This window comes from Biomphalaria glabrata, chromosome 1 (genome assembly GCF_947242115.1).
Source record: "Biomphalaria glabrata chromosome 1, xgBioGlab47.1, whole genome shotgun sequence".
Taxonomy (NCBI): Eukaryota; Metazoa; Mollusca; class Gastropoda; family Planorbidae; genus Biomphalaria; species Biomphalaria glabrata.
The window spans coordinates 32,577,350-32,605,348 of record NC_074711.1 but is presented as its reverse complement, the minus strand read 5'-3'; the positions used below and the strand labels follow the sequence as shown (position 1 = coordinate 32,605,348).

The 27,999-nt window shown below is 34.2% G+C and overlaps 2 protein-coding genes across 2 annotated transcripts; one reads left to right on the top strand and one right to left on the bottom strand.

Annotated features, from left to right (window-relative positions):
- Positions 1 to 3: 3 nt before the first annotated feature.
- LOC106053742 (Bardet-Biedl syndrome 5 protein-like) lies at positions 4 to 12,732 on the top strand. Its single transcript, XM_013209348.2, has 12 exons — positions 4 to 150; positions 4,378 to 4,460; positions 4,782 to 4,847; positions 5,127 to 5,176; positions 5,523 to 5,603; positions 5,740 to 5,786; positions 6,042 to 6,177; positions 6,318 to 6,413; positions 6,638 to 6,700; positions 9,278 to 9,412; positions 10,037 to 10,120; positions 10,240 to 12,732. The coding sequence occupies exons 1-12, from the start codon at positions 95 to 97 to the stop codon at positions 10,369 to 10,371; spliced, it is 1,029 nt and encodes a 342-aa protein (XP_013064802.1). The 5' UTR covers positions 4 to 94; the 3' UTR covers positions 10,372 to 12,732.
- Positions 11,325 to 27,916, bottom strand: LOC106053743 (uncharacterized). Its single transcript, XM_056032814.1, has 7 exons — positions 27,121 to 27,916; positions 20,254 to 20,364; positions 18,862 to 18,996; positions 17,526 to 17,573; positions 16,999 to 17,063; positions 14,268 to 14,730; positions 11,325 to 13,107 (listed from the first exon to the last, which is right to left on the bottom strand). The coding sequence occupies exons 1-7, from the start codon at positions 27,637 to 27,639 to the stop codon at positions 12,913 to 12,915; spliced, it is 1,536 nt and encodes a 511-aa protein (XP_055888789.1). The 5' UTR covers positions 27,640 to 27,916; the 3' UTR covers positions 11,325 to 12,912.
- Between the last annotated feature and the right edge of the window lie 83 nt (positions 27,917 to 27,999).

The window sequence follows — 27,999 nt, the reverse complement described above, 5'->3', positions numbered from 1 at the left end:
TAAGGGTTAGTGATTAGTTGTTGTTTTTTTTATATTTTCTTGTTCAAAGAGGTCTACACAATCCACAGTTGCTAGAAACCGCTTGAGCGTCAAAATGGCGATGGAACCCTTGTGGGAAGATCGTGATGTCCGTTTTGACATTAGCTCTAGGTATAAATAAAACTGTCATATTAACAACTTCTTTTTTATCAGATCTAGATCTAGATAGTTAAGAGATTAAAATCAATTAAAAATTATTTAAATCATAATGATAAACGTTATTTTTGAAACTTACAAGAGAAGATCAAGATCATGAATGACTGTGTATGAACTTGGATGAAGATCCAAGATGCAAGTTCTCATCTACTCTAGTCACTCTACTGACTCTAGTGCAGTGTTTCTCAAACTTTTTTTCTGGCGGCACAGTAAAAAACTAAAAAAATTTTGCGGCACACCATGAAGAGCAACAGTTGTTTTATAATAAAAAGAAAAAATATTTAACCTGTTTTTAAGTATTACATTTAATGTGAAGGGTGTGCCTGTTTTTTTTTTAGAGCAAATGTGATCTAATCGAGTCTCCAGAGTTGACAAACATTGATTGCTTTTAAACTGATTGCAGGATACAATTGAAATCCAAAACACATCCAGGCTTTTCTCTGCAAAACTTGACTTTAGAAATGCATCGTTTTTTTAAATCAATGAGCTGCTCTGCTTCTTCAGTTGTCAGATTTGTAGCTTCATTGTTTCCAAATGGATAGCTGACCCATCCATATTATTTCCAACTGTTGGAAATGAATGCTGCAATGCTGTCAAAGTGTCCAGAATTTCGAGGGTGTTTTCTTTATTTGAAGCACATTCATTGTAAGTAGGAAAGCAGGACTCCTTTCGAGATCTTACTTTGCCTCAAAGACAATTTTTCACCAAATGACTTTCAGTTTTGAGAATGCAGTGATGATGGTTTTCTATGGTCCTTGAAGACTTAAATTCAATGAATTTAATTTGTCAAATAAATCAGAGAGAAATGTCACCTTAACCCACCAGAACTCGTCATGAATAGAAAATCCAAAGTCTTTTTTTTCAGCCTCCAAGAATGAAATCAGCTCAGCCTTGAGTTGGACGACACCTTTAACACGTTTCTCCTGGATAGCCAACGAACGTTGGTGTGTTACAGGAGACATTTGTAATCTGAATCCATTGCTTCACGAGCTGAGAGAAAAGTTGTGATGCAAGCGGTCGAGATTTGATGAAGTTTACAACTTCAATCACTTGATCCAGAACAAACATCAAATCTTTCGGCAAAGATTTAAAGGCAAGAGCTTCTCTGTGGATCATGCAGTGAACAACTAATACATTTGGATTTTCTTGAAGCATGGAAGGACAGCCTTCAGTGCAAACGCTGACACAGTTTTTCCACTGTAGTTTGAATAGCAAAATGTTTTCGTTCACCACTTTGAAAATATCTTCGCCTTTGGTCGTAGTTGGTAAGTCTTTGCAAAATAAGAATTCGTTGACACATTTTTCATCCATTATGAACCGAATAAAAGCTAGCAGCTGGGCTTTGCCGCTAACGTCAGTGGATTCATCAACTTGAAGAGACCACAGTAGAGACACTTCATTGTCAGTCACATCGAAGTGTTAGCAGATTTGATCTTGTAAATCTGACGATAAATCTTCAATTCTGCACGAGATAGTATCATTTGACAAAGGAACTTTTTGGTGGCATCGGGTCAAAGGATAGTTTCAACAACTATTGCTAAAGCTGGAGCCATGACTGATCCAGCCTCTCTGTGTGCTTTCTTGCGTTTTGCTAATAACTTTTCTGGAGCTTTAGGTAGTTCGTAAGTTTCTTAGCTTGTTTGTTTTGTTGAGCCCTGATGTTTTCCAAGTATTCCTTCGGTTGCGCTTTTACTGCTGGATGTTTTGTTCCCAAGTGTCTCTTCAATTTGCTTGGAACAAACGCCTCATTCGACAGAGTTGGATTGCAGATCTTATCTTATCTTATATAATACAGACGTTACTTCAAAAAAGAAGATGATTACGTCCTACGATCAGACAGAATGGCAATGGAGCATCTTCAGGTCCGAAGATATGAAACCATATCTGAAGTAATCTTCTTTGTACCTTCGTTTGGTTCCTAGCTTTTCATTTAACGCTTTCGAAGTTTCATTCTTGCTAACGTATTTCTCCATGGATAACAATGAATAACGCTTATTGATAATTTGTTATTATTGGCATACACATAAACAATCTACATGAAACACATCGCTTATTATTATCGTTACCAAATCAAGAACTGCTGTGCGTCTGCTAAGGCAGCCTACATTTGAGTCAATATATGTATAGTGGACAATTCCATAACCTGAAGAGCTAACAGCCCTTTCCGTCACTATGGAGCGATCCACTATTATTACTGGTCGTTGTAAGTGGGGATGTCATCGCAACGTAAAATAAACATTTAATAGTAGGCAGACCTGTGTAACGCTGCACGTGTGGTGTTCTGAAAACTCCCGCGGCACACCTGCAAATCTTTGGCGGCACACTAGTGTGCCGCGGCACACAGTTTGAGAAACACTGCTCAAGTGACTGATCTAGAATACTAAAAAACTAATACTAGGCTAGTATAAGAGTAGATAATCACCAAACGCTAGAATTGGCTAGAACAAATTTGTACTTGTTACTAGATGCTCCTTCTTCCCTAGTGCCATTAGAGAATGGAATGGGTTGCCTGAATCAGCATGGAAAACCAATGACTTAGTAGAGTTTAAGTCATTGATTAACATGATGTACGGCTAGATTGACACACAAAATGTGTAGTACTCAATTATCTTTTTTTAAGTAACGTCTGTAATATATATATATATATACCTAATAATCAATGAATATTCAAGTATTAGATAAGATAATATCATGAAGAAGTCTTACATTTTTTTGTTTTTCTAATACTGGATCTATTAATTCACTTTAACACTACTTGTGACTAATGGACCTCATTCACCAATTGTAAACAAACTACATTTAGTCACATGCTTCTCTATCTCTTCTATACAAACTACCATCAAATTTTAATCAACAACAGTTATCACATGACAGTTTTTTCATTGTTTTATCAATATTATCACTTGACCGTTCGTTTTGGTGAATGAGGTCCATTATACTAATTTAACTAATTTAATATACTACAGTAATAGTAATAGATCTAAGGGTTAGAGATTTAATAAATAGTCATTCATTCATTCACATAGATCTTGCAAGCACTAGATCTAGTAGTACCATAGAGATCTCCTTTAAAAAAAAAAGAGTGTCCTAAACTATTCAAGAGAGTGATCTACAGTCTAGGCCTATGTTATCAGTCTAGAATAGAAGTCCTGACATTGGTTGAAAATGACATTCTTTTTACAAGTATAATTATTCTATATGCTAATTAACTTAAACAAGATCCAAAAATTGCACTAAGCCATGAGATCCTATTGGTGTGTTCATCCTGGAGGCTTAAAATATTTTTAAAAAATTATGTGATCTTAGAACCCTTAAATTTATGTCTCCCTGATCTGAGATGAACTCCAATTGGTGGCAAGGCTGGAAGGATCAGTCCTCCCGTAGAGCCTTGGTGAGAAACTCTGCTGTTAGGCGTAGATATATGCGTCACTGTTTCCACCGACTCTCCACAATGTCGGCAACGGGCATCAAAATTTGGCCGAAACCGGGCAAAGTAAGCGCCAACAGGGCAGTGCCCCATTCTACACTGCGCAATGATAGATTGTTCCGGCCTTTTTAGCCTCCACCATGGATTGTCGCAGTCCAGGCGACGCAAATGCTGCCACACTCCACGGGCTTGTCTCCCTGATCAGAAACATCCAATGAACACCCAAAGTGTCCTTGGGTGTGATTTTTTGAACAAAAATATTGAAATAAATATGTTATGAAAATAATATGGCAGGGATGTCCAACGTAAGATATTATGTAACAAGCCCTTAAATCAGGAACTTTACTACAGATACTTAAATATCTAAGACTAAATACCAAAATAATAAAAATAAAAGGTAATCTGAGAGTTTAGCATTATTTCTTGCCTTACATTTATTTTTAAAGATAACCTCCCTCGACCCAAAATCTCCTAAATACCTATAGTTAGACAAAATTGGTTAAAAATATCTCTCATAGCCATGGCTAAAAAACTTAATTTACCAATGAAAATTGTTAAAAATTCCAAAAATTAACTTTTTTTTTAAAGATCTAATATTTATTAATATAAAGACCCCTAAACATCAAGTAATTTATGTGAATAAAATTGTCATTTTGAGACCAAGAAGAACATGGTATGGAATTAATTTTAAAATGTTTTCTTATATATCTTAACACCCTACTGTTAAGTACTAAAAAATTTTTGTTTTGTTCCAGCCAAATGAGGCTAAGGCCGGGAGAAAAGCTAATTGATCAGTTAGATGCTGTGGAAGATACAAAAGGAAACAATGGAGACAGGGGTACGTTTTATAATTTACCTAATAAACAAATATTTTAAAATATTTTATTTTTCATAGTGTATGTCTATATCACTAGTAGCTGGGTATAATTTTTGTAGAGTTAAATTACAGCAAAAAGAACCTAATATATGACTATGCTGTATTAAAATATAATTGACACACTATTCAGGGCTTGTAGACATTTTTAAAGGCTACAAATAGTTCTAGTTGAAGTGGCATACAGAATTTTCTTTTAAGAAAATCTTGAAAAAAATTTGATAGTTTCTTTTATAAGACAAAAAAAAAATTGTGTACCTTTTTTAACTGTTCTCTTTTTTCCAGGTCGATTGATGGTCACAAATCTCAGAGTACTCTGGCATTCTCTTGAAATCCCACGAGCAAATTTATGTGAGAAATATTAAATTACTTAACAATAATTTTTATTTTTAAAGAAAAGCTTTTATATATACATAGAGCGCAATAGCAGCCTTAAACTAAGATAATAATAAATAAAAATAATATATTTTACTACATAGTCTAAGCATAGAAATATTTTAGAATACATTTGAGACTTTTGCTACATATAGTTTTGAATAATTTTCTTTGATGTAGTAATAATTATTATATCAATGTCTCAGTCAATAAGATAAAACATTAACAATATTATTTGTTTAATTATTTTCTTAGCCATTGGTTTCAATTGTGTTATTTCAATAACTACAAGAACTGCTCAGTCTGTAAGTTTGAAAATAATTTTTTTTTGTCATTAAATAAATATATGTTTATATAAGAACTATTAAAATGCATTCTAAAAACATTTTTAAAAGTATATAATCAATCTTTGGTTATACCATGGAAGACTGGGTGAGTAGTATGTGCTCCGGTCATCATGACAGTTCCAGTTTTGAACCCTGCCCATTGCTATCCCTACATAATGATCTAGGATGTAATAATCTTCATTTCTAAAGGAACATCCAAAACATTATATTAAATAGAAACCAAAAAATCTTTTAAAAATCTATATTTATTAATTTTGAAAACAAAAATACAAATACTATATTTTTTCCATGTTGTATTCTGTAGAAATTACGTGGAACTGTGGAAGCTTTATACATTCTCTGTAAATGTGGCTCAACTCGCTTTGAATTCATTTTTACAAATTTGGTAAGTTATGAATTTTAGTTTGATTTTCCATAACATCTTTAAAGTTTTTTCTATTATTTTAAAACCTAAGTTCACTTGAAAATTCTTAAGGGACTTGCAATAGCTCTTCACAAAATAATTTGTCTTATCTGCTTAGGTCCCAGGATCTCCAAGATTGTTTAATTCTATCATGTCAGTGTACAGGTAACACTATTTTTTAATGTGATAATTTTAATGCTCATTCTTTATATTGATCGATTTCTTGATTTAAAGAAAAATTGATATAATGCTTTAGCAAAATTTGATTATCAATATAAATAAAAGAAATAAAAAAAAATATTTTTGCATAGTGCATAAATATTTAAAAAATAAAATATAGTTACCTTATATGATTTAGATTAATCTGTATGGTATATTGCATAGAGGTTAATTTCTTATTACCAATTTTTCCACATTTAGAGCTTATGATACTTCAAAACTTTATCGAGATTTAAAACTTCGTGGGGCTTTGATAAAAGACAAACAAGTTAGACTTCTACCACAAGAACAAGTGTATGATAAAGTGAATGGAGTCTGGAACTTATCAAGTGATCAGGTGGGATTGATTTTAAAACCTTCAGATTGACTGGACTCTTATATTGTTGTTTTCTGCCAATAACATTCAATAGTATCTTCCCAGTTTAACCAAAAGAAGAAAAAAATGTTGCATTATATTTCATTATTTTGTCTCTCCAGGGAAATCTAGGCACTTTCTACATCACAAATGTCAGACTTATGTGGCATGCTAATATCAATGAGTCTTTTAATGTCAGCATACCCTATTTACAAATGGTGAGTGCAAGATTACATTTTAGAATATTATAACTGAACAAGTTTATCTGTATTTGTTTTTCTTTAAATCTCTTTCTCTATTGAGATATTGAAAAGAAAAACAAATTTAAATATTTTTTACACTAATTTTCTAAATACTCATAGTTTAACAATATTTTGAAAAAAATCATATTGAAATGTATATACTGGTACTATCAAATTAATTGTTTGTTTATCATTGCTAGAAATCAGTAAAAATAAGAGATTCCAAGTTTGGTATAGCCCTTGTTGTAGAAACATCTCACAAAGTAAGTTCAAATGTCTAGATTCATTTAGAATGTAGTTTATTTAAAAATTCTTTTTTTAAACTCTTTCCCACACTCCATTTACATGGCCATTTTTATCAAATCAACACTCCCATCACGAATGATTCAAAACTCATTTGTTTCAGTTCCCTCTACTCCACCCTAGATATTATGAGTAGTTTCCCTTCATCTTTCTTTTTAACAATGTTTTGGTCAAGTAGGATGTATTTAAAACAGAATGTTTTAATTTTGTCTTTTTTTTAGAATGATTTTTTTAATAATAGTAATATTGAATAATAAAGTCAAAGTTTCTATTTAATATGTTTTTAAATGTGCTATTTATAATGTTTTGTGAACAAATAGATAATGGAAAATAATTCCATAGAGAAAGAGTTCGGAATGCAATCCTTGATTACAATTTCTGAAATTACTTTACAAAGTAGATTATTTCATCTTTCAACAAACATTCTTATTAGAAAAAGACATTAACCAACCAGTCGATGACCTCTGGAATTTCATTAAAAACCATCTTAAAAGCATTATAGAAAATCATATACCAACTAAATACACATCAAACAAAATAAATAAATGCTGGTTTAATAATAGACTAAAGAAGCTTTGTAAACAGAAGGAAAACCTATATAGAAAATTTAAAGAAACTAATGCAGAAAGAGTTTACAAAAAGTATATAAAAATTAAACACTTAACCCAAAAAGTAAGCAGACAGCTGCAGAGTGAATACATAAACAATGTAATATCTAAAGATAACAACAAAAACCTATGGTCATACATTAAGTCTAAGAAAATGGAAACAACAGGCATAGCGCCATTAAAAGATGAACATAACATAATACTTAATGATAATGAAACTAAAGCAAACATCCTAAACAAATACTTTGCATCAGCATTCTCAGCCCCAGGAGACAAAGACATATTACTGAATTTGAACCAAGTAGACAACATAGAAGATATAGTAGTACAAGAAAATGGAATTCAAAAACTATTAGCCAACACCAAACCAAATAAAGCGTCTGGACCTGATGGTATTCCAGCTAGATTACTCAAAGAACTAAGCAATGAGCTAGCCCCAGTGTTCAAAATACTCTTTCAGGCTTCACTTAACCAGGGCAGAGTACCAAAGGACTGGAAAGAAGCTAATGTGACCCCCCTATTTAAAAAAGGAGAAAAATCTGACCCAGGAAACTACAGACCAGTATCACTTACCAGCATCACATGTAAAATCCTAGAACACATAATATGTAGCAACATCATAAACCACTTAGACAAACATAATGTCCTAACACCATACCAACATGGCTTCAGGAAATATAGATCATGTGAAACACAACTAATAGGACTAATTGATGATTTTTCAAAAGGTTTAGATAATAGTGAACAAATAGATGCTATCTTACTAGATTTTTCTAAGGCTTTTGACAAAGTTCACCACCATAGTTTGCTTAACAAATTAAAATATTTCGGCATTAATGGTCCACTGCATCAGTGGATTAAAGATTTTCTGATAGGGAGAGAACAAACTGTAATAATAAATGGCTCTAAATCAACACCGATAACAGTAAACTCAGGTGTACCTCAAGGAACAGTCTTGGGTCCACTACTATTTTTAATTTACATAAATGATTTACCAAATTGCATTACTTCAGAAACAAAAGTCAGATTATTTGCAGACGATTGCATAATATATAGAACAATAAAAACAACACAAGACACAGATATTTTACAAAGAGAATTAGATGAATTACAGAAATGGGAATCAAATTGGAGCATGTCTTTCCACCCAGAAAAATGTCAGTTGTTAAGAGTAACAAAAAAACTAAAACAAATTAATTCCACTTATCTTATTCATGGCAAACCAGTAACACAGACTAAAAACGCAAAATACCTAGGTGTTATAATAAATGAAAAACTATCATGGAATCCACATATTGATGAAACTACAAAAAAATCAAACAAAGCATTAGGATTTATTAAAAGAAATTTCTATAAATCAAATAAGAACATAAAACTAAAATGTTATTTAACCTTGGTTAGGCCAATAATAGAATATGCATCCTCCGTTTGGGACCCCTCAACTCAAGAAAACATTAAGAAACTGGAACAGACACAAAATAGAGCAGTGAGATTCATAACAAACGAATATTCACATTTGACTAGAGTAACACCTTTAGTAAAATCACTAAATTTAGAAAGCCTTAAGGACAGAAGGCTCAAAAGTAAAGTAGCAATCATACATAAAACACTGAACCATAATCTTCAAATACAAAAACAAAATTTAATAAAATACTCTGAAAGACACAAAGATAAAGGCACATTCCTCGTCCCATATGCTAGGACAAATTTGTACAAATACTCCTTCTTCCCTAGTGCTATTAGAGCATGGAATGGGTTGCCTGAGCTAGCCAGGAAAACCAGTGACTTGGCAGAATTTAATTCATTGGTTAATATGCATGACATCATCTTCTTTTTTGAAGTAACGTCTGTATTATATAAAATAAGATAAGATTATACAAATTCCAGTTTTCTAAAGAATCTCCAAATTTTTTATTCTTAACTATTTAGAGTGGAGGCTATGTTCTTGGCTTTAGGATTGATCCTCAGGAGAAACTTCAATCCACAACCAAAATGATTCAGAATTTACATAGAGTCTACAGCGCTTGTCCAATATTTGGTGTGGAGTATGAAATTGATGATCAGGTATTTTAAAAACTGCTAAATGATTAATGTCATTTTAAGCTTTTTTTTCTTCCTTAACTATCTTGACCATTGATGGGTAGAGATTCTTGAAATAATATAGTTTTAGATTTAGACATTCTTAGTTTCTTTCAGATTTAAGTAAGTCTTGTTCTGAAAATTATTTTAATATTTAACACTTTCAGCTTTGGGTAAAAAATTATTGGTTCAGTTGTGGTTGAGTTTTTTTTTTCTATGTCAGTTTGATTAGTATTATGTCTCCAACCATCTTAATTTGCTTCAGCTGAAATAATTCTTTTGAACAGTTGTTTAGTAGTGACTTGAGTTTGTAGACTCTGGAAAAATGCCCTTAGAACTGATTAAAAATCCCTTGATTTTGGCTTGATATTCTAGCACTTTGTCTACATGTTTGGGATGATTCTTATGATTCTCAAGATAATTACAACGTAGCCCAAACTTCCTGCAGAATGACATCGGATGACTGCTTGCAGGGTTCAAAGCCAGTTCCTTCAAGACTAACAAATGACAGTCCATATACCACATGACCAGACAGCCCTACTACAACATAACATAAAATCATGTACTAATTATATCTACTTTTAAGTAATTTATTTGTTTTTCATTCAGCCTCAAGTGACTGAGTCAATGACACGCGCGCCAGTACAAGATGATGTGGAGGTTGAGTATGATGGACACACAGATGCATTTGCGGTAAAAATCTCAAACTTGTATTATATTATTATATTTTAGTAGTTGAATTAATATGAGTACCAAAAGAAGAGTACTGTAAGTAACATTTTAAAATATTATCTCACTTTTTTTGTTCATAGGCTTACTTTGCTGATGGAAACAAAGACCAAGACAAGGAAGCAGTGTACTCAGAAGAGCTGGGATTAGCCATTGAAAAACTAAAGGATGGTATTACAATAGCTGGACTTTGGGAAGTGATTTCACCAACTTGAGAAATAAGTTGCAATGTTATCTTGTTGGTTTAGGTATATCATGTGATAACATTTTATAGTTTAAATTTTTTAGTGTATATAATTTATATTTATAAAAGTTGACACTTATAATAATAAGTTGTTAGCACATTAATTAGTGCTTTTTTCTTAATAAATCAGACATAGAATGTTTGGCACAAGTGTGTCACTTTGATATATTTATTGATTTGTTTTGTCCATCTAGCTCAGCTGGTACAAAATCGTGTTCTCAATCCTGTATTTAACACTAGTGTATGTCTCTGTACACACTAGTGTATGTTTCTGTACACACTAGTGTATGTCTCTGTACACACTAGTGTATGTCTCTGTACACACTAGTGTATGTCTCTGTACACACTAGTATATGTCTCTGTATACACTAGTGTATGTCTCTGTACACACTAGTGTATGTCTCTGTACACACTAATGTATGTCTCTGTACACACTAGTGTGTGAATGTTAGAAACCCAAAATGAAAAAGTGTCTTGAGTTTTTTGTCTTTTTTTTAGTTGCAAAATAATGTAGATTTAGACCATGTAAACTGCAAGATAAGTTATTTATCTTAAGAACATTGAAACCTTTTTGACTTATTGTATGTAAATATTGTGAAAGTAAACAGAAAGCTGTGACTAGTTAAAAATGAAATGAACAATTGTAGCAATTAATTGACATTGATTTTCCAAGTTTAAGTTTTATATTTGTGTATTGTATATCTATTGTGTGAAGTCATAAGAATTATTTACTTAACATATAGACTCATTGGATAGTGCTCATTTATTTGGTTTTCATGTTTGATGTTCCTTCAGAATTGAAGATTATTACATCCTAGCTCGCACCTCACACACATTGATGGCAGGTAGAGTTTGAATCCTGACCATCAAGGCACAAGTGCAGGGTGCATGCCCCACAACCAGGCTGACATCCAAAAATATTAAAAAAAAAAAAAGACAATAATTTTTTTATTTATTGTGATAAAATCAAGCTTTCATAGTAAAATAAATAATAGTTCAATCAATAGACTGGAGGTAATTACATGCATACAAGGTCTTTACAAGTTATATTTTTAGCTGTAAAAAAAAAAATTTTTCCAAGATCTCTATCATTTTTATTTTAATCTTTTTAAATGCTCTTGAATGTTTTAGATTCAGTGCAATTCATATGCAATTCATATTTTGACAAAATTCTTTTCAGCATTCCGTCCATAATATCATTTTCCAGTTTAAATATTGCATAAAACTTTTATATATTTCTATGACTCAACTTCTCTAAGAGCCTCAACATTTGATGCCTAGAACTACAGAATTAATTTTTTTATATTTAGCATCTGCAGAATTGTGAAAGAAAGAATGAACATTTCAATGAAATAATTAAAAAGCAAGACTTTGTTTTTGTTTTAGATAGGAAACAGAGAACAAATAATGGATCACAGTTTAAAACCAGTTAGGAATTACTTTTGTGCTTATTATTTTAGAAAAAAAATTATTAATGGAAAAAATATTCTCACCAATAAGTTAGATGTGAGTCATGGATGAAAAAAAAAGTTTTTTGAAATAATTGCTGTACTAAAACCAGCAAGTTATCTCAATAATATGATGCTTAAGTCAAAAACAAGTGAAAGCATAAAAATACAGTGTCAGTTAGTCATAATTATGTACAGTTGTTCATCAGTCCTTTAATAAATCATATATAATTAAACAAAATACTGGAAGCATAAGTTGTAGAAAATTTCTTAGGCATAAAAAAAATGTATCAGCAGAAGCATCAGTTACTGATCACATCACATAGACTTCATATGAAAAGCATGAAAGATCTTAATTAGGTCACACTGAATCTTTTTTTTTCCAGTGTGTTGAGACAAGAAGAGTTTTCTGTCCCACTTGCAGCCAACCTAGAGAGCAAATGAACTGTTATAATACTTTGTTGTACATTTAGCTTTAATGATCATCTAGATTGGCACATGTAAATGAAATCTTTTTTAAAATGAACATTTTAAAACTAAAAAATAAATCAAATACACTTTGTATCTGGATCTCTAAATATTTAGAAATAATAATTTCCTGATAATTTAATTCCTTAGACAATGTTTGGTATATACGTTTTGCTAATACTACTTAACTCCAATATATTTATAGGATCTATCAAATACAGTTTGAACTTTTGTATCCATACCTCTTATTGACCAAAGAATGATGCTTTGGTTTTCCTATATTTTAATTTTTTTTTGGAGTTTTTTAAAGCGGAAAAGAGAAGAAGGTATAGTTAAATTACGTCTGTCAACTATCTTCTATGAAATTTGGTTAAAAAAAAGAGACTGATTGATACATTATTCAAATAATATATATATATATATAAAGTTATTCATTCAAATAAAGTTCAGATCTTTAGAATGAAACGTAATCTAAAAATGTAAGACATGAACAAATTATCTCCCTCTTCACTTCTCACATGAAAACGTTTTAATTATAACTAAAGCTGGAAGACAAATCGATTCACGTCGTCTCCAGAAAGCTCTGAAGTAATCAATCAATTATACTCGTGCTGCAGTATCTTGGACTCCTCCTCTGACAGCTGGGAGTAGCCTCGCCTGAGAGAGCTGTACCTGAGCCGGCGGTAGCGTTTGAAACCCACGATGGCCACACCCACAAGGCCAAGTACCAAGACGACAGTCATGGAGATGAGGCCCAACATAACTGTCCTGTCCTCAACAGACTCTGAATCCTGCAGGAAACACAAAGTTCGGATTTTTATACGATTTTTACGCTATTTGTTTGTTTTTTCATAGAAACTATTGGGACCAGTACATACGCATGACAAATAGGAATCCACAATAATTCTAATGATATTCAACTATTTAGCTTGGTTATGTTAGTTGACTGACTGCGTCATTCATAATACAAATATAATAATCAATAACATATGGCTGTGTCACAAAAAAAAAAAAAAAATCGCTTACCCGGGGGGGGGGGGATTCTAAAAGTAAGAATGGCTAATTAAAAAAAAAAAGCAGCAGATTTTAAGAAAAATTGTGCAATTGAAAAACAACAGGAAAGGAAAGAAGCATGAAAGAAGTAAAAGGGAGGCAAGTGAGACAAACGGAATCGAGCTAGTGATCGAACGTAGAGTTAGCAAAGCAAAGAAGATATTTAATGTCGGCCTAGCCCTAAGCGCCTACCACTAGGCTTTTTTTTTCCATTACAGATTTTTTTTTCTCCAGGGCTATCCAAAGTTGAAATTCTGATATCAAATCTGTTTTCAGGTGACATGCACTTCTCGTAGTAGCCTATTTAACATGTTTAATGGGTTGATACATCAACGTATTTTATCGTATATCTAACACGTTAAAAAATACCATAAAAGGGAAGACAATTGCGTAAAACTCTGTAGATTGTCTGGGCATCCCCGAGTCATATGGGCCCCAAGTAGTTGAGTGAAAGTATCAATTGAAATAATGCTATTTTATGTGAACAAATAAAAGTGGCTACTGCCATCGACCCCGCACAAGTGTAACCAGCCTAGGGCCAGTGTAGCTTCAATGGCAAGGCCAATAATTGTGTACCACCGTATTCGTTGTTAGTAAATTGGATACTAATTATTAATATTACAAAAGTGTAATACCTATGTTTTGGCATTCAGTTGTGTATATTTCGGTTTCACATATGAAAATAAAGACAAAAACAATAAAACATTTTAATAGCAATAACATTCACAATTTTTGCCTAACGATTCCAGATTAAAGTCTTGTTTAGAATTAAATTAATTTATTCAATATAGCATCCGATAGAGTGGCCAAACTAATATGCAAAATCTATTATATCGACATAGTTGGCCATTCTTAAAACCGCCATGTTTAAACATTAACATTAGTTATCAAAGCTTACCTGAGTGTTATCAGCATTGAAGTTCTGGTCATCAAATGCGTCACTATTCTCAGAACTGCCAAAGTTTTGTTTATCATTGTCCTCACTGTTATCAATTTTGTTATCAACTTTGTTATTGTTGTATGTATCATCACTGTTATCAACTATGTTATCCACTTTGTCAGTGTTGTATATGTCATTCAATTCATCAACGAAGTATTCTCTGGGCGTGCTGAGGGTGGGCACACCCTGCCCCTCCTCTTCAAGGATCTCTTCAATGTTTTTGAGAAAAGTTTCATAATCTTCCAAATTGTCTATGTCCTCGTCTTCAAACCCGTCACTAAATAGTGTGGTGGCCTGGGTAACATTCACCGTGGTTACAACAGCAGTGGGCATGCTGGTCTCCAGTTCACACTGGATCGTCATATTACAGGTCTCAATGATACTGGCAGTGCGTGCCGGGACACCTTTCCAGGCAGTAAAACTAATTATACGACAATACAGAGAGAACATCTATTGAATGTATCTGTGGAGTTAAACTACGCTAGCAGCTAACCTAAGATGACAATATAGAGTATCTATAGTGAATGTATCTGTGGAGTTAAACTACGCTAGCAGCTAACCTAAGATGACAATATAGAGTATCTATAGTGAATGTATCTGTGGAGTTAAACTACGCTAGCAGCTAACCTAAGATGACAATATAGAGTATCTATATGAAATGTATCTGTGGAACCAAACTACCCAACCTACTAAGACCAAAATAAAGATTTACTTCTGGCTGGTTTGAAAAAAAAAATGTATAGAAAAATACAATGACTAGGACATAAACATTATTCCTCCCTCTGTCCACTCTCTCTCCCACCGGTCACACACATTCACATAGTTAACAATGACCACATCTTCCCTCTGTCCACTCACTCTCCCCCCGGTCACACACATTCACATAGTTAACAATGACCACATCTTCCCTCTGTCCGCTCTCCCCCCCCCCGCCCGGTCACACATATTCACATAGTTAACAATGACCACATCTTCCCTCTGTCCACTCTCTCTCCCCCGGTCACACACATTCACATAGTTAACAATGACCACATCTTCCCTCTGTCCGCTCTCCCCCCCTCCGGTCACACATATTCACATAGTTAACAATGACCACATCTTCCCTCTGTCTGCTCTCCCCCCCCCCGGTCACACACATTCACATAGTTAACAATGACCACATCTTCCCTCTGTCCACTCTCTCCCCCCCGGTCACACACATTCACATAGTTAACAATGACCACATCTTCCATCTGTCCACTCTCTCCCCCCCGGTCACACACATTCACATAGTTAACAATGACCACATCTTCCATCTGTCCACTCTCTCCCCCCCCGGTCACACACATTCACATAGTTAACAATGACCACATCTTCCCTCTGTCCACTCTCTCCCCCCCCCGGTCACACACATTCACATAGTTAACAATGACCACATCTTCCCTCTGTCCGCTCTCTCCCCCCCCCGCCCGGTCACACATATTCACATAGTTAACAATGACCACATCTTCCCTCTGTCCACTCCTTCCCCCCCCCCCCAGGTCACAAATATTTACATAGTTAACAATGACCACATCTTCCCTCTGTCCGCTCTCTCTCCCCCCCCCCAGGTCACACATATTTACATATTTAACAATGACCACATCTTCCCTCTGTCCGCTCTCTCTCCCCCCGCCCGGTCACACATATTCACATAGTTAACAATGACCACATCTTCCCTCTGTCCGCTCTCTCCCCCCCCCCGCCGGTCACACATATTCACATAGTTAACAATGACCACATCTTCCCTCTGTCCGCTCATCCCCCCCCCCCCCCGCCCGGTCACACATATTCACATAGTTAACAATGACCACATCTTCCCTCTGTCCGCTCTCTCTCCCCCCGCCCGGTCACACATATTCACATAGTTAACAATGACCACATCTTCCCTCTGTCCGCTCTCTCTCTCCCCCCCCCCCCGCCCGGTCACATATATTCACATAGTTAACAATGACCACATCTTCCCTCTGTCCACTCCTTCCCCCCCCCCAGGTCACACATATTCACATAGTTAACAATGACCACATCTTCCCTCTGTCCGCTCTTCTCCCCCCCCCCACCGCCCGGTCACACATATTCACATAGTTAACAATGACCACATCTTCCCGAGTTCTTGTTCTTCTACACTAGTGTATACTCATTTCATTTCTTCCTTAGTAGTCGGCAACAGCATTGGAAAGATAACTGAACTATAAGCATATTTTGTGTCGTTTCTTTCTTTTGTTTTTTTTTATAGCTGATGAAAGCCTTGTATCCCAAACATTGTGTTTGTTTTTTTTACTTTGGTCCAAAATGGTTTCCTATTTGTAGATGTCTATTGTATTTTTCTTGTAACAGTAGCTATGCATCTATTCACGTACCTAGGCTTCTCAGCCAACACTACACATTGTCATCATGACATGTTTTATTTTCTACTTAAAACCAACTACTCAGGTTAATGTGTAATGGAAATTAAAAATAGATGGATAGTGTGCATTTTTGTTTGTTCATAAATTAATATTACTGTAATGTGTTTATAATCATTATAATGAAGAACTTGTAATGTTTTTGTTAAATAGAAGAGTTGGAATATTCTTACAGATCTGATGGCTAGTAATGTTTTTTTAAAATAGAAGAGTTGGAATATTCTTACAGATCTGATGGCTATATGAAAAATATAACAAGTACTTACTTCCTCAAAATAAGTTGAATGTCTTCAGCACAGACATTCTCGGCACACATGTAAGTATTGATCATCTGTTGGGAGATATAACTTTTAGTATCAGAGTCTAGAATATTTTATGTCAACAGTTCAAATAGTTTTAACCCAAAAGCTTTCACAATGAATGGAAATGACAATAATTGACAGTGAGTCTAATTGACAGCGAGTCTCATTGATAAAGTAAGTAAATAAAGTAAAGTTCCCCTTTCAAACCTTGCGATATATGGGGCAGACGATGTTAAGGTCATCCGTTTCTTTGGCCAGAGGTTAACGAGCAGAGTGTCATGTGGCCAGCACAATGACCAGCCAGAATTTTAAATTTGGAAATCTTACTTTTGTTTATGCATAAAAGTAGCCTACTGTTATAGATACGTATGTTTAAAGCAAATAAACATTTATGATAAAACAACAGCCTAGACTGACCGGTCATTGTCTTTGCATATTTTATGTTCAGTTCTACGATTTAAGGCTAATGGAATCAGTGTGAATGTACTTACCTGAGTACGCAAATCATTGCAGTCTTCTTTTACTAAATCGTCCATAGTCTAGATAAGAAAATGAGTTAAACGATGTCATATTTAATAACAGAAACATTTTTTTGCAATTTTGTTTTTTTAAGTTTCAAGATGGAAAAAAAAATAATTAGTGACATAGTCACTTTCTGTAACAATAATGTTTACTTACATTATATATTTGTTATATCTAGAAATGAGGTCATATACCAACTTACTTAGATAGTTATGAAATTTTGTATAATTATTTTGTTTAAAAAAAATTAGACCTCAAATATAATGGAATGTTCGGATTATTTCAATTTTTTTTTAGAATTCTAGCAGATGTTTATCATAATGGACCTTTCATTTGGGTGGGTCCATCATTCGCCGTCGCGAACATTCTCTTGTTATGAATATTATAATGTCCATTTAAGATTGTTTCTTTTCATTAATACTTCTACACAACGTGAATGCTTTACTAAAGGACTTGCAGCTAGACAAGAGTTAGATCAAACCACTGGTGCAGTTGCAAGCATGTTGGCATTTGAGATATTATAAACTCTTTTAGCCTTTTGTAGGACATCTTTCGTGAGTCTAAGCATTGCTATAAGCAGATATAACTAGATAAACTAGGTAACTAGGCATGAAATGTTTGTTGACATTGGCAACATCCCGTGAGCTGTTGTACTCCAGATGGGGAGTAGATTAGGATTCTACCAGTTAGCCAAGAAAAGTTACTACTTTCAATATTTCCAGCGAGTGGCAACGAAGAGTAATAAATTTAAAGGTGAAAAAATCACGCGCTCAGACATTACAAAGTTGGGTGTTTGATTTGGATGGGATATAGAAATGAAATACACTTTAGTTTTGTTTGTTTTCAACACAGCCTTGATGTCGATATCTTTTCAGAAAAGAATTATAAATGGATGTACTAGAATGGCGATGACTAGACTCGAACGTGGCCTTTCTGAATGGTTGATTTGTAGACTTGAGCCTTATAATACTGATATATTAAAACACGAATAACTTTTGTGTCAGTTCCTTGAAGTTCAATACAACTAGACGTTACTAGATATTTAAACTTTTACTCTTCATTTGTGTTGTCTAAGTATAGTAGTACTTAAACAGGTTTCTACTTAAATTGAGAATTTTTTTTTTAGCTAGATGAAAAATCATTTAAAATATTTACTAAATATTTATAACAAATTTGCTCAATAAAGTATCTTATATGGTAATTTTATTGACATAATAATGGAGTCCTAGTATTCTAAAAAAACAAGCATAATATGAACAAATAACTTTGCTAGTTCGTTCTAATACATCAGTTGATGAGACTTACCGATCCAGACGGATGAGTCAAGTCACTAAATGTCACGTACAGTGTTTCCAGAGTACGAGCATAACATTCTAGCGTCAGACTGCTTCTTTCTATACCGCATAGAAGTTTGACAGCATCGTTGATGAAATTCAAAGACTGCTCATTGGAATGATAACAATGTATGAGGTTCATTAAAAAGAAACTATTAATTGAATTCACAAACATTATTTACATTTTCATTAATACGTATACTAGAAACATGCGCTGTTGAGCTCATTAATACGAAATGAGAGATACACAAAATCAGATATAACTATACCAGTGTTAACTACCTCTTACATTTCAGAACATGTAGTTCTTCAGCCTAGTTGGGCAATTTATTTAGGATAGTGGCACCTTCTCGCCCTTGTGAGGCTAAGGCTTCTGAACCTCGAGAAAAATCAGGAGTGGAGTCTCATAGACGTTGTTGGTACTATCACCAAGAGCAACGAAGTCGGTGCCAAACGTACTGCCAAACAAGTACAGGAGAGAGAGAAAGAGAGAGAAAGAGAGAGAGAGAGAAAGAGAGAGAAAGAGATAGAGACTGGTTTATAGTCACACTGTTTCCCCTTAATCTTAAGTTTAGGAATGTGTCCTTAAGGAAATAAATCGAACCGGTGCAGCAGCAGGGCAGTTGTTCGTCTGGGCGTATCCAGTGATTCTCAAGCCATATACAAATCTGTACATTGAAGTAGGCATTTATTACATTTGAAAATGTTTTTAAATCTCATTGTTCCCAACGAAAACAATAAATAATCACTATTTCAGATCAAGCAGAACTAACTAATTAACTTGTGAGGCATTTTCTATTGTCCATTACATGCATTTAAATTCTCATACTCACGCAAGATAATTCTAGGAACATAGACTTCTATTGAAAGATTGCCCAAGGATAATGTTTCTAAAAAAATAAGTTATGTTCCCCTTTCAGGCCATGCCCATATGGCAGACGATGTAAAGGTCATCTGTTTCCGGGCGTGTCATGTGGCCAGCACAACAACCAACCACCTTTACTATACCCCAACTAATATTAGGGTGGACTCAGAGGCGCCTTAAATTAAAAAAAATTCTGTCTTCACCAGGATTCGAACCCGGTACCTCCGGTTCGGATGCCAAGCGCTCAGCCCCCCCCCCCCCCCCCCCCACGCCTCTAAAGAGAATAAGAAATTGTGTCAATAAGTCAATCGGTAAAGTTCTTATAAAAACAGTCATGTTCTGATAACAAAACCAATGAATCAAGGCAAATGTAAAAATGTATTTTGTGTAATTTCGACTTCTCTGACTTGTAAGAATAGACTCAATACCATGGATTTAACAAATAACTAACAAATAACTAACTAATAACTAACAAAGAAGTAACTAATACTAACTTACCTTTTGGTCGCACGCATTAGTTTGTAATTTGAGATTCTCCAGACTCTGTAACATTGCTTTAGAACAGAAAGGGCCAACTCTATAGAAGTTGTTACTGGTTTCTAATACACTCTGTAAAAGAAACATACTATCAATGTCATGTTGTTTCTATTAACTTCATAACTTCATTTTTACTTCATTTTATATATCTGCTTTTTTTTGTCTCAAAATATTTGTGTTCGACTTAAATCCCGAAGTTGTTCATTTGACAAAAATTGATATTAATTGTTATGTATATTCTGATGCACAAACTTTACATTTAGAAGTAAAATTTCCCCTTTCAGACCTTACGATCTATATGGCAGATGATGTAAAGGTCATCTGTTTTTGTACCGTAAACGAGGGTGTCAAGTGGCCAGTAAAATGAACTACCATCTTTAGTTTTCCCCAACTAATGTCAGGTAACCATTCCAGCTAACTGGACTTTAGGTTTGCCTAAAGATCCCGAAATTAAAATCCCAGTCTTCACCAGTATTCGAAGTTTCGAACCCGGGATTCTCCGGCTAGGAAGTCAAGTGCTTTACCACTCAGTCACCGTGCCTCCACATTTGGAAAAGTCAAAAAGTTTTACATTGAAGTGATGAAGATGTCGTCAGGCTTTTGATTCTATTTCTAATTGTTAACTTGAAGACAAATAATCAATTCTCTTTTCTTACAATCGAGTTTGTTTTCACAGAATTTCTATTTTGTATTTGTTTTTCTGAGATACAGTGGAGGGAGCAGGAAGAAAGAGTCGTTCAAACAAAAAACTAGACAATGTCAACCAATGAACTCTCTCTTGATATCCTGATAAGAACAGCTGCCGGCTGGTAAAAGTGGAGGGATTTGGTTACGCGAACTGCCACGACGAAATTCAAGAGTCAGATATTGATAATGACTTCTGAGATAAAACGTAAAAACTCTCAACAAAGTTGGCTACTCTTGTTAGTCTTTAATGACGGAAAAAAAAATTCACTAAATTCCATCATATGATTGATTCATTACAAAAATACTTCCATTAATTCATGGGGGTTAAAATAAAATCATCAGAAAATATTCATTAGATTTGGTGGCTATGGAAAAAAAAATCAAAAAGATTTTTGTCACTGTGATTGTTTGGAAAATCTTGATGCAACAGCAAGTCCATGTTGATGAGACAGCAAGACACAAATATGCAATGCTATCTCTGATCAATAAGTAATAATGTAGATATAGAGTTTTTAAAAAGCACTACTAATTGTGTTGCATCGCGAATAGTCATTTTTAAAATGCAAGATTGTATAATCAAATTATTTAAGCTTATATATATATATATATATATATATATATATATATATATATATATATATATATATATATATATAGCCTATATATATGTAATTGTATAAATTATTTTTTTCTTCTTCAATCACTGATTTGTATCAAAGAGGGGCAGTATTAAAAAACAAAAACATTTTCGCTATTTAACTATGTTTTAGTTTTTTTTTTTTTTAAATGAATATTTGGAAAATCAAAATACAGAAGATTAAAATAAATTTAAAATCTTAATATGCAAACAAATAATAATGGTGGCGATGTCGAAAGAACTTTAATATATAGTATTAATATCAATTATAATATTATCATCATTGTTAATCAGGGGCGGACTGGCTATATGGGCATACCGGGCAAATGCCCGGTGGGCCGGCACCAAATGGGCCGGTCTGGTTGCTACCAAAGAATATTTTTTTTCAATGCAAACCCATTTTTTTACAAAAGTGACAGTAGCAAAGATACATATGCCCGAATACGTTTTATTTTATTTTATTTTGTTTACAATTTATTTGTTTGAAATTCAATAAGCATATCGAAAAATGTACACTATACTCTGTACATATTATCGTTTGCAAAACGTTAGACCGTGCTTTTTGCTGTGTAGGCCAACGAGCGGCATTGGCTTTAATACTGCTTTGATGTCTTCGAAGTTGTGTTTGGCCTAAACGTTTTTATGGTCGGCATGGACTTTGATGGCACTCCCATTTGTTTTTGCTCCTTCCCTACCCCGACTTTTGATGGTTCCATTGACAATGTTACCGAAAACGAGGGAAGAGAGAGAAGTTAAGTTAGAAAACATTGATAAAACGCAGAAAAGGGCGACAAGTAGCTCTTTATTAATAGAAATTTACTTTAACACACACAGCCGCGAAATTACAAACCACAAAACTTATTCAAAGCTCAATATGGATGGTCTTCTTTTTGCGATTTGCAAAGTAATAATCTTTATTCTTTTTGTTTAATTTTAATAAAATCTAAAATCTAATATCTAAAAATTATTCACTTAATCTTACAAAAAAAAAGTGTGGCTAAAAAAAAACAAACTAGATCTAGATAGATAATCACTTTTGCATATTTTAATAATAATAATAATAATTTTATTTATAAAGCGCTGTTAACAAACAAAATGTAGGCTCAAGGCGCTGTAACAACATTACAAACAAAAACACGAGAGTTATAATGACAGTTAATCTAAAAAAGTTTTAAACAGATAGGTCTTAATGTTCTTCTTAAAAGTGGTGTAGCATGTTGTTTGTCTGAGATCAATGGGGAGTGAGTTCCAAACCTTTGGTCCTTGAACTGAAAAAGCACGCAGACCGTAGCCTTTGAGGGAGAAACGTGGCACTACTAAAAGCGTTGAGTCCATTGAGCGCAGGGCTCTCTGGGGGACATATGGAGTAATCAGTTCGCTAAGGTACAAGGGCATCTCATTGTTATATATACACTGATGACAAAGTGTGGCGACCTTGTAATCGATTCTCGCTTTCACGTGAAATTAATTAATGGCTAATTTATGGAAGCGCGGTGGTTGTGTGGTAAAGCGCTTGGCTTCCGAACCGAGGTCCGGGATTCGAATCCTGGTGAAGACTATTTTTTTTTTCATTTCGGGATCTTTGTGCGCCAGCTTTAATGGGAAAAGTAAAGGTTGTTGTGCTGGCCACATGACACTCTCGTTAACCGTAGGCCACAGAAACAGATGACCTTTACATCATCTGCCCTATAGACCACAAGGTCTGAAAGGGGAACTTTTTTATGCTTAGTATAAAGTCAATGACGGAAATTCTTATAATAATTATCTGTTTTAATAAAGCTCTGTCACATCTAATATTTAATGATAGTAGATTTATATTTCAATTGGTCATGGTATATTCATATACAATTGGCGTTTTTGAGAATGTAGTAGGACAAAGCAAGAGCTTTTCACAGTAAGTAAGTGCCTCTCTGACCGTTCTAATCTTTTAACGGAATGTGTCAGACAGGAATACCAACGACTTAGCATAATTTAAGTCACAGAACAACATGCATGCCTAGATTATTTTCTAAAGTAACGTCTGTAATCAATAAAAAATACCAAAAAAGTCTCCAAAAGATTTAATAATTCTTTCATTTTACTCATTAATGCTGCTATTGTATTGTTTATAGTTTTCAGACCACATACATGTATCAATAAAATACATTACGTCATCCTACGCAATCATACTTCCAGTTTTCGATGCACTATCAAACGTTACATGTTTTGATGAGAATTAGGATAACACATATAATATGACACAAGGGCGTATCCGGAGGGGGAGGGGTTCAAACTATCATTTGCTTCAGACCTCATTGTCTGAAACGGAAACTTAACCTACTGCCACAGTGCAGCCAAAGAGGAGAGGTTGAGCTTAATAAACAAAAAAAAAATATTAAGAAAATTACAGTCACCAAATTTCATGAGCTTAGCCAAAATGGGTTTTGCGGTTACCCTCCCCATCCAATATACAAACTAAAGCAAAATTATAGTTTCCATTTTCTACAAGTCGCTGGACTCCATTAATTAAGTGCAGTAAATGAAAGATTTGGTTTTTGAATTTTTAGCTGATAAGTAGCAGACTAATGCACTGTAGATACCTCAAAATAAGCGATTTTAAAACTTAAAATACCGGAAATAAATAACTCGCAGCGTTCCCCCAGACTCATTAGCCGTCAATGGCGGTGTATACTTTCTTTCCACTAACTAAAGGAAGAGCCTTTTGTAGGGTACCAAAAACGTCCGAAAGAATGAAAGGTCAGTATGTACTAAAGATAAATTACAAACGCACACACACTCACTTATATATATGCTTTTTTTTTGTGACGATATGCACCGGTACGGCGTTCCAGCAGCATTTTCAATGTGGGGAAAAAGTATTACTATTCTTGTATTTTAACGTTTATTATTAATTTATTACTAATTAAAAGTTAGGTGATCCATCACAGAGTACCTATTTTTGTTTTACAAAAAAGCACTGTATATATATATATATATATATATATATATATATATATATATATATATATATATATATATATATATATATATCATATATATCATATATATCCTGGCTCGGAAATGTCACCCGCATGCCAGATGGCAGAATCCCGAAAGATATCTTATATGCTGAGCTTGTGGAAGGAGTCAGATCCAAGGGCCGCCCAAGACTAACATATAGAGATGTCTGCAAGCGAGACATGAGAGCCCAAGGCATCAGCGAAAGTATGTGGGAAAACATAGCCAAAGACCGGAGTGCATGGAGACAGACTGTGCGTGCTGGGACAACCCTTGCTGAGAACAAAAGAATTAAATCGGCTTTAATCAAGAGGGATAAAAAGAAAGCTGCCCTGTCTGCTAGCCCTAAATCAGAGGCATACACATGTACGAATTGTGGCAAAGTCTGCCGTTCTAGAATTGGCTTGATTAGCCACACCAGATTCTGCCCCGTCTCAAGATTAAGCCAAAACCAGTGACTCATGTGGGCGCATCCATTGCCTTTCGAGACAAAAGGAGCCATATATATATATATATATATATCATATATATCCTGGCTACAATATATGACATGCTATTTGTGGGCCGGTTCATATGGTAATGCCAGGGCCAATTTTGATACCCAGTCCGCCCCTGTTGTTAATACTTACTTATTTTTAACTTTACTTAAGTAAACAAAATCTTTGTAGAATTAGTTCGCTAAAATACATTCAATTTACACAACATAAATACTATAAATGAATAAACTAATTATTCTAACAAATGCAAGGAAGAATGGGAAGTTGATTTCTAGTTTCACCAACAAGCAAATTTGTTCCCAGATGAAACATTAAGAAAATAAAATATTGTCAGACTAAAACGTTATGAATTGCATACATTACATTCTCACAAGGGCGGATCCAGAAGGTCTGGTCTGAAATTGCACCATTAAAATACAAGACTACCAATGTATGCGTAATAGTTGTCGCACTTATATTAAAAATATCTTCAAAATATTCAGAGATCAGAACAGCAAGAGAGATCAGAACAGCAAGAGAGATCAGAACAGCAAAAGAGCCCGGTATGGAAGTTTATAAGAGGGAGACTCCCTATTCCTGCAAACAAAATTATGCAAATGTCTTAAAAAAACAAACAACTGGGTTGGGGAGTTGTCCCTGTTTGTAAAGCAATTATAACATAGTAATAGAGCTCCTCCATGAGTTATTCAGAAACTCTATTAGTTTACTTGTGAGATTCAGCAAAGGTCGTGAAAGACAAGAACATAGAAATCAGGATTTGGGTTTAGATCCTTAACATATTAGTCGTGCTCGCACTTACAGGTTTATTTAAGATCCTAAAGTTTACAAAATACAAATTTCTTTAGCCTCAAAGGGGACAAAAAATAAATAATTTCATGACCGGCGAAATTACACATAGTAACATTGCCTTTTTAGCGGCCCCCGAAAGGGGAAAAGACGCTATTAGTTTTGTGTGGTTTGTCTGTCCGTCCGTCCGTCCCGTTTAGATCTCAGAAACTAGAAGAGAAAATGAAAATCGGACATCATGATATTTTAGATCATTCAAAGTTTTGATGCAACGGCTACTTTTTTCATTTCCGAAAGTGAACCATCTAATTTTTAAAATTATAAATGCAAGCAGATTTGTCAAAAAAAGTACACCACTTTTCAATGAAAAACTTCAAGGTAGGTAACTTTTTTTAAAAAGGTCATGGACCTTCATTAAGAACTGAAGCTTCATTCATAGATTTGATCATTAAAACAAAAAATTTGCATCTAAGGTCACAATGGTTAAATTGTCAATGGATCATTATAAAATATATTTTCCATTTATTAACTAACTCATTGAATAGAATACTGATTCAAATGTTTTTTTTTTTTGTTATTTTGATACGAACTTCGTTTTAGTTATAAGTTTAAAAAATAACGAACTACCTTTATAGCGCGTAGTTTTGACCTATCTTCAATATAGGGGCCTACACTTGACAGTCTAAATAAGACTGAAGATAATTTAAACAAAATTTTAATTATTAAGGCAATAACTTATCTTCTGACAGCTTAGGGGTGCATTATTATTTATTATGTAAACAATAGTATCACTTTATAGGGTGTTATGGAGTGTGTGTGTGTGTGTTTCTATGGTGATGAAGGGAAGAAGTCAGCCATTGGTTCTGAATGATGCAACATAGGTGGCATGTCGTCAGCAGTCTTAGCTAGGACAGACGACTCAACAGCGTGAAACTGAAAGGATGTGTTATTGTAGTGAGTTAGATATGTTTAGAATACCATTTTATATTATTATTATTATTATTATAGTCTACTACTTTGATTTCATTGTATCTCAAGTTGAATTTGTTTATATTATAATCAAAGTTCTATTTAGTTTTATTCACAAAATAATTCATTACAAGTTTTATAAGTTAAGATATAAAACGCCTACAGCGGTTTAGTTGTCTACCAGCAGTTTGGTGCTACAAGTCAACGACCGTCCACAACACAGGGTGGACATTTTTAGTTAGCGTTTAACTTTACCTGATGAACGGTTTTAGTTAAACACCAGTCTCCTCGCTTGCAGAAGTCTTGAAGTTGTTTCACTAGTTCCGGTAAAAACAGAGCGCTGATTATACCTTTCAACGTGACGTCGTTGTTGAAGTATTGATACACCTCTGGTGGTATACTGCTGGTCACGTCCGTCAAGCTGACGGTCTTGCTGCAGTCGCTGAGAGGTGTCTCGCCCAGGATGTCTCCAAATAAATAGGAAAATAAATCTGGAGCTTTGCCGTCACTGGAGAAATCTATTCCAGGCAACTTTGTGCTGGCAGCAGTGACGTTTTGTTGAGTCTCGGTGTAAACATCAGAACTGAAGGATGTAGTTGTTTGTCTGGACACGTTCAACTGGACATTGGGTGTGGATGAACTGAACACTCCGTCTTCAACTGTGGTCAAGTTATTAGTGACAGGTACAGCTTCTGTTGAAACTGAGTCTTCTTGGCCACTGGCAAAGAGAATGGTTAAATACAGCACCAAGACTGAAATAACTTTAAGACACATACTGGAAGGAACAGATAACTTGATTGGAAGCAAACTGTAATCTGAAACGAGGCTAAATAGTATCCACAAGTAAACTTGACAGAAATGTACGAGTTGTATCCCCTACAATATAATTCACTTTATTTAATCATGTCAAAAACAATCTTAAGACACACTGCGTCTCATTTAGATACGAGATTTTATTTTACTTTAAAATTTCTTCACAGCTGAAACACAATGGAAACTGTTTACTATTGATTTTCTAATCCAACGTGAAGCATTTGATGTTAAAAAAAAAGAAAAACTTGCCAATATATTACACACTTAGTCATATAGTATTTTTTTTACAGTCAACTTCAAGAAAAGGCTGACGTCGATAGT

Excerpts from the sequence above, each read along its gene's own strand:
- LOC106053742 (XM_013209348.2), top strand. The coding sequence starts at position 95 with ATGGCGATGGAACCCTTGTGGGAAGATCGTGATGTCCGTTTTGACATT. Across the intron at positions 4,848-5,126 it reads AATCCCACGAGCAAATTTAT|CCATTGGTTTCAATTGTGTT; the intron begins GTGAGAAATATT and ends TTATTTTCTTAG. Across the intron at positions 5,177-5,522 it reads CTACAAGAACTGCTCAGTCT|AAATTACGTGGAACTGTGGA; the intron begins GTAAGTTTGAAA and ends TGTATTCTGTAG.
- LOC106053743 (XM_056032814.1), bottom strand. The coding sequence starts at position 27,639 with ATGTGTCTTAAAGTTATTTCAGTCTTGGTGCTGTATTTAACCATTCTC. Across the intron at positions 17,574-18,861 it reads TGACTCATCCGTCTGGATCG|ACTATGGACGATTTAGTAAA; the intron begins GTAAGTCTCATC and ends TTTCTTATCTAG. Across the intron at positions 13,108-14,267 it reads TCAATGCTGATAACACTCAG|GATTCAGAGTCTGTTGAGGA; the intron begins GTAAGCTTTGAT and ends TGTTTCCTGCAG.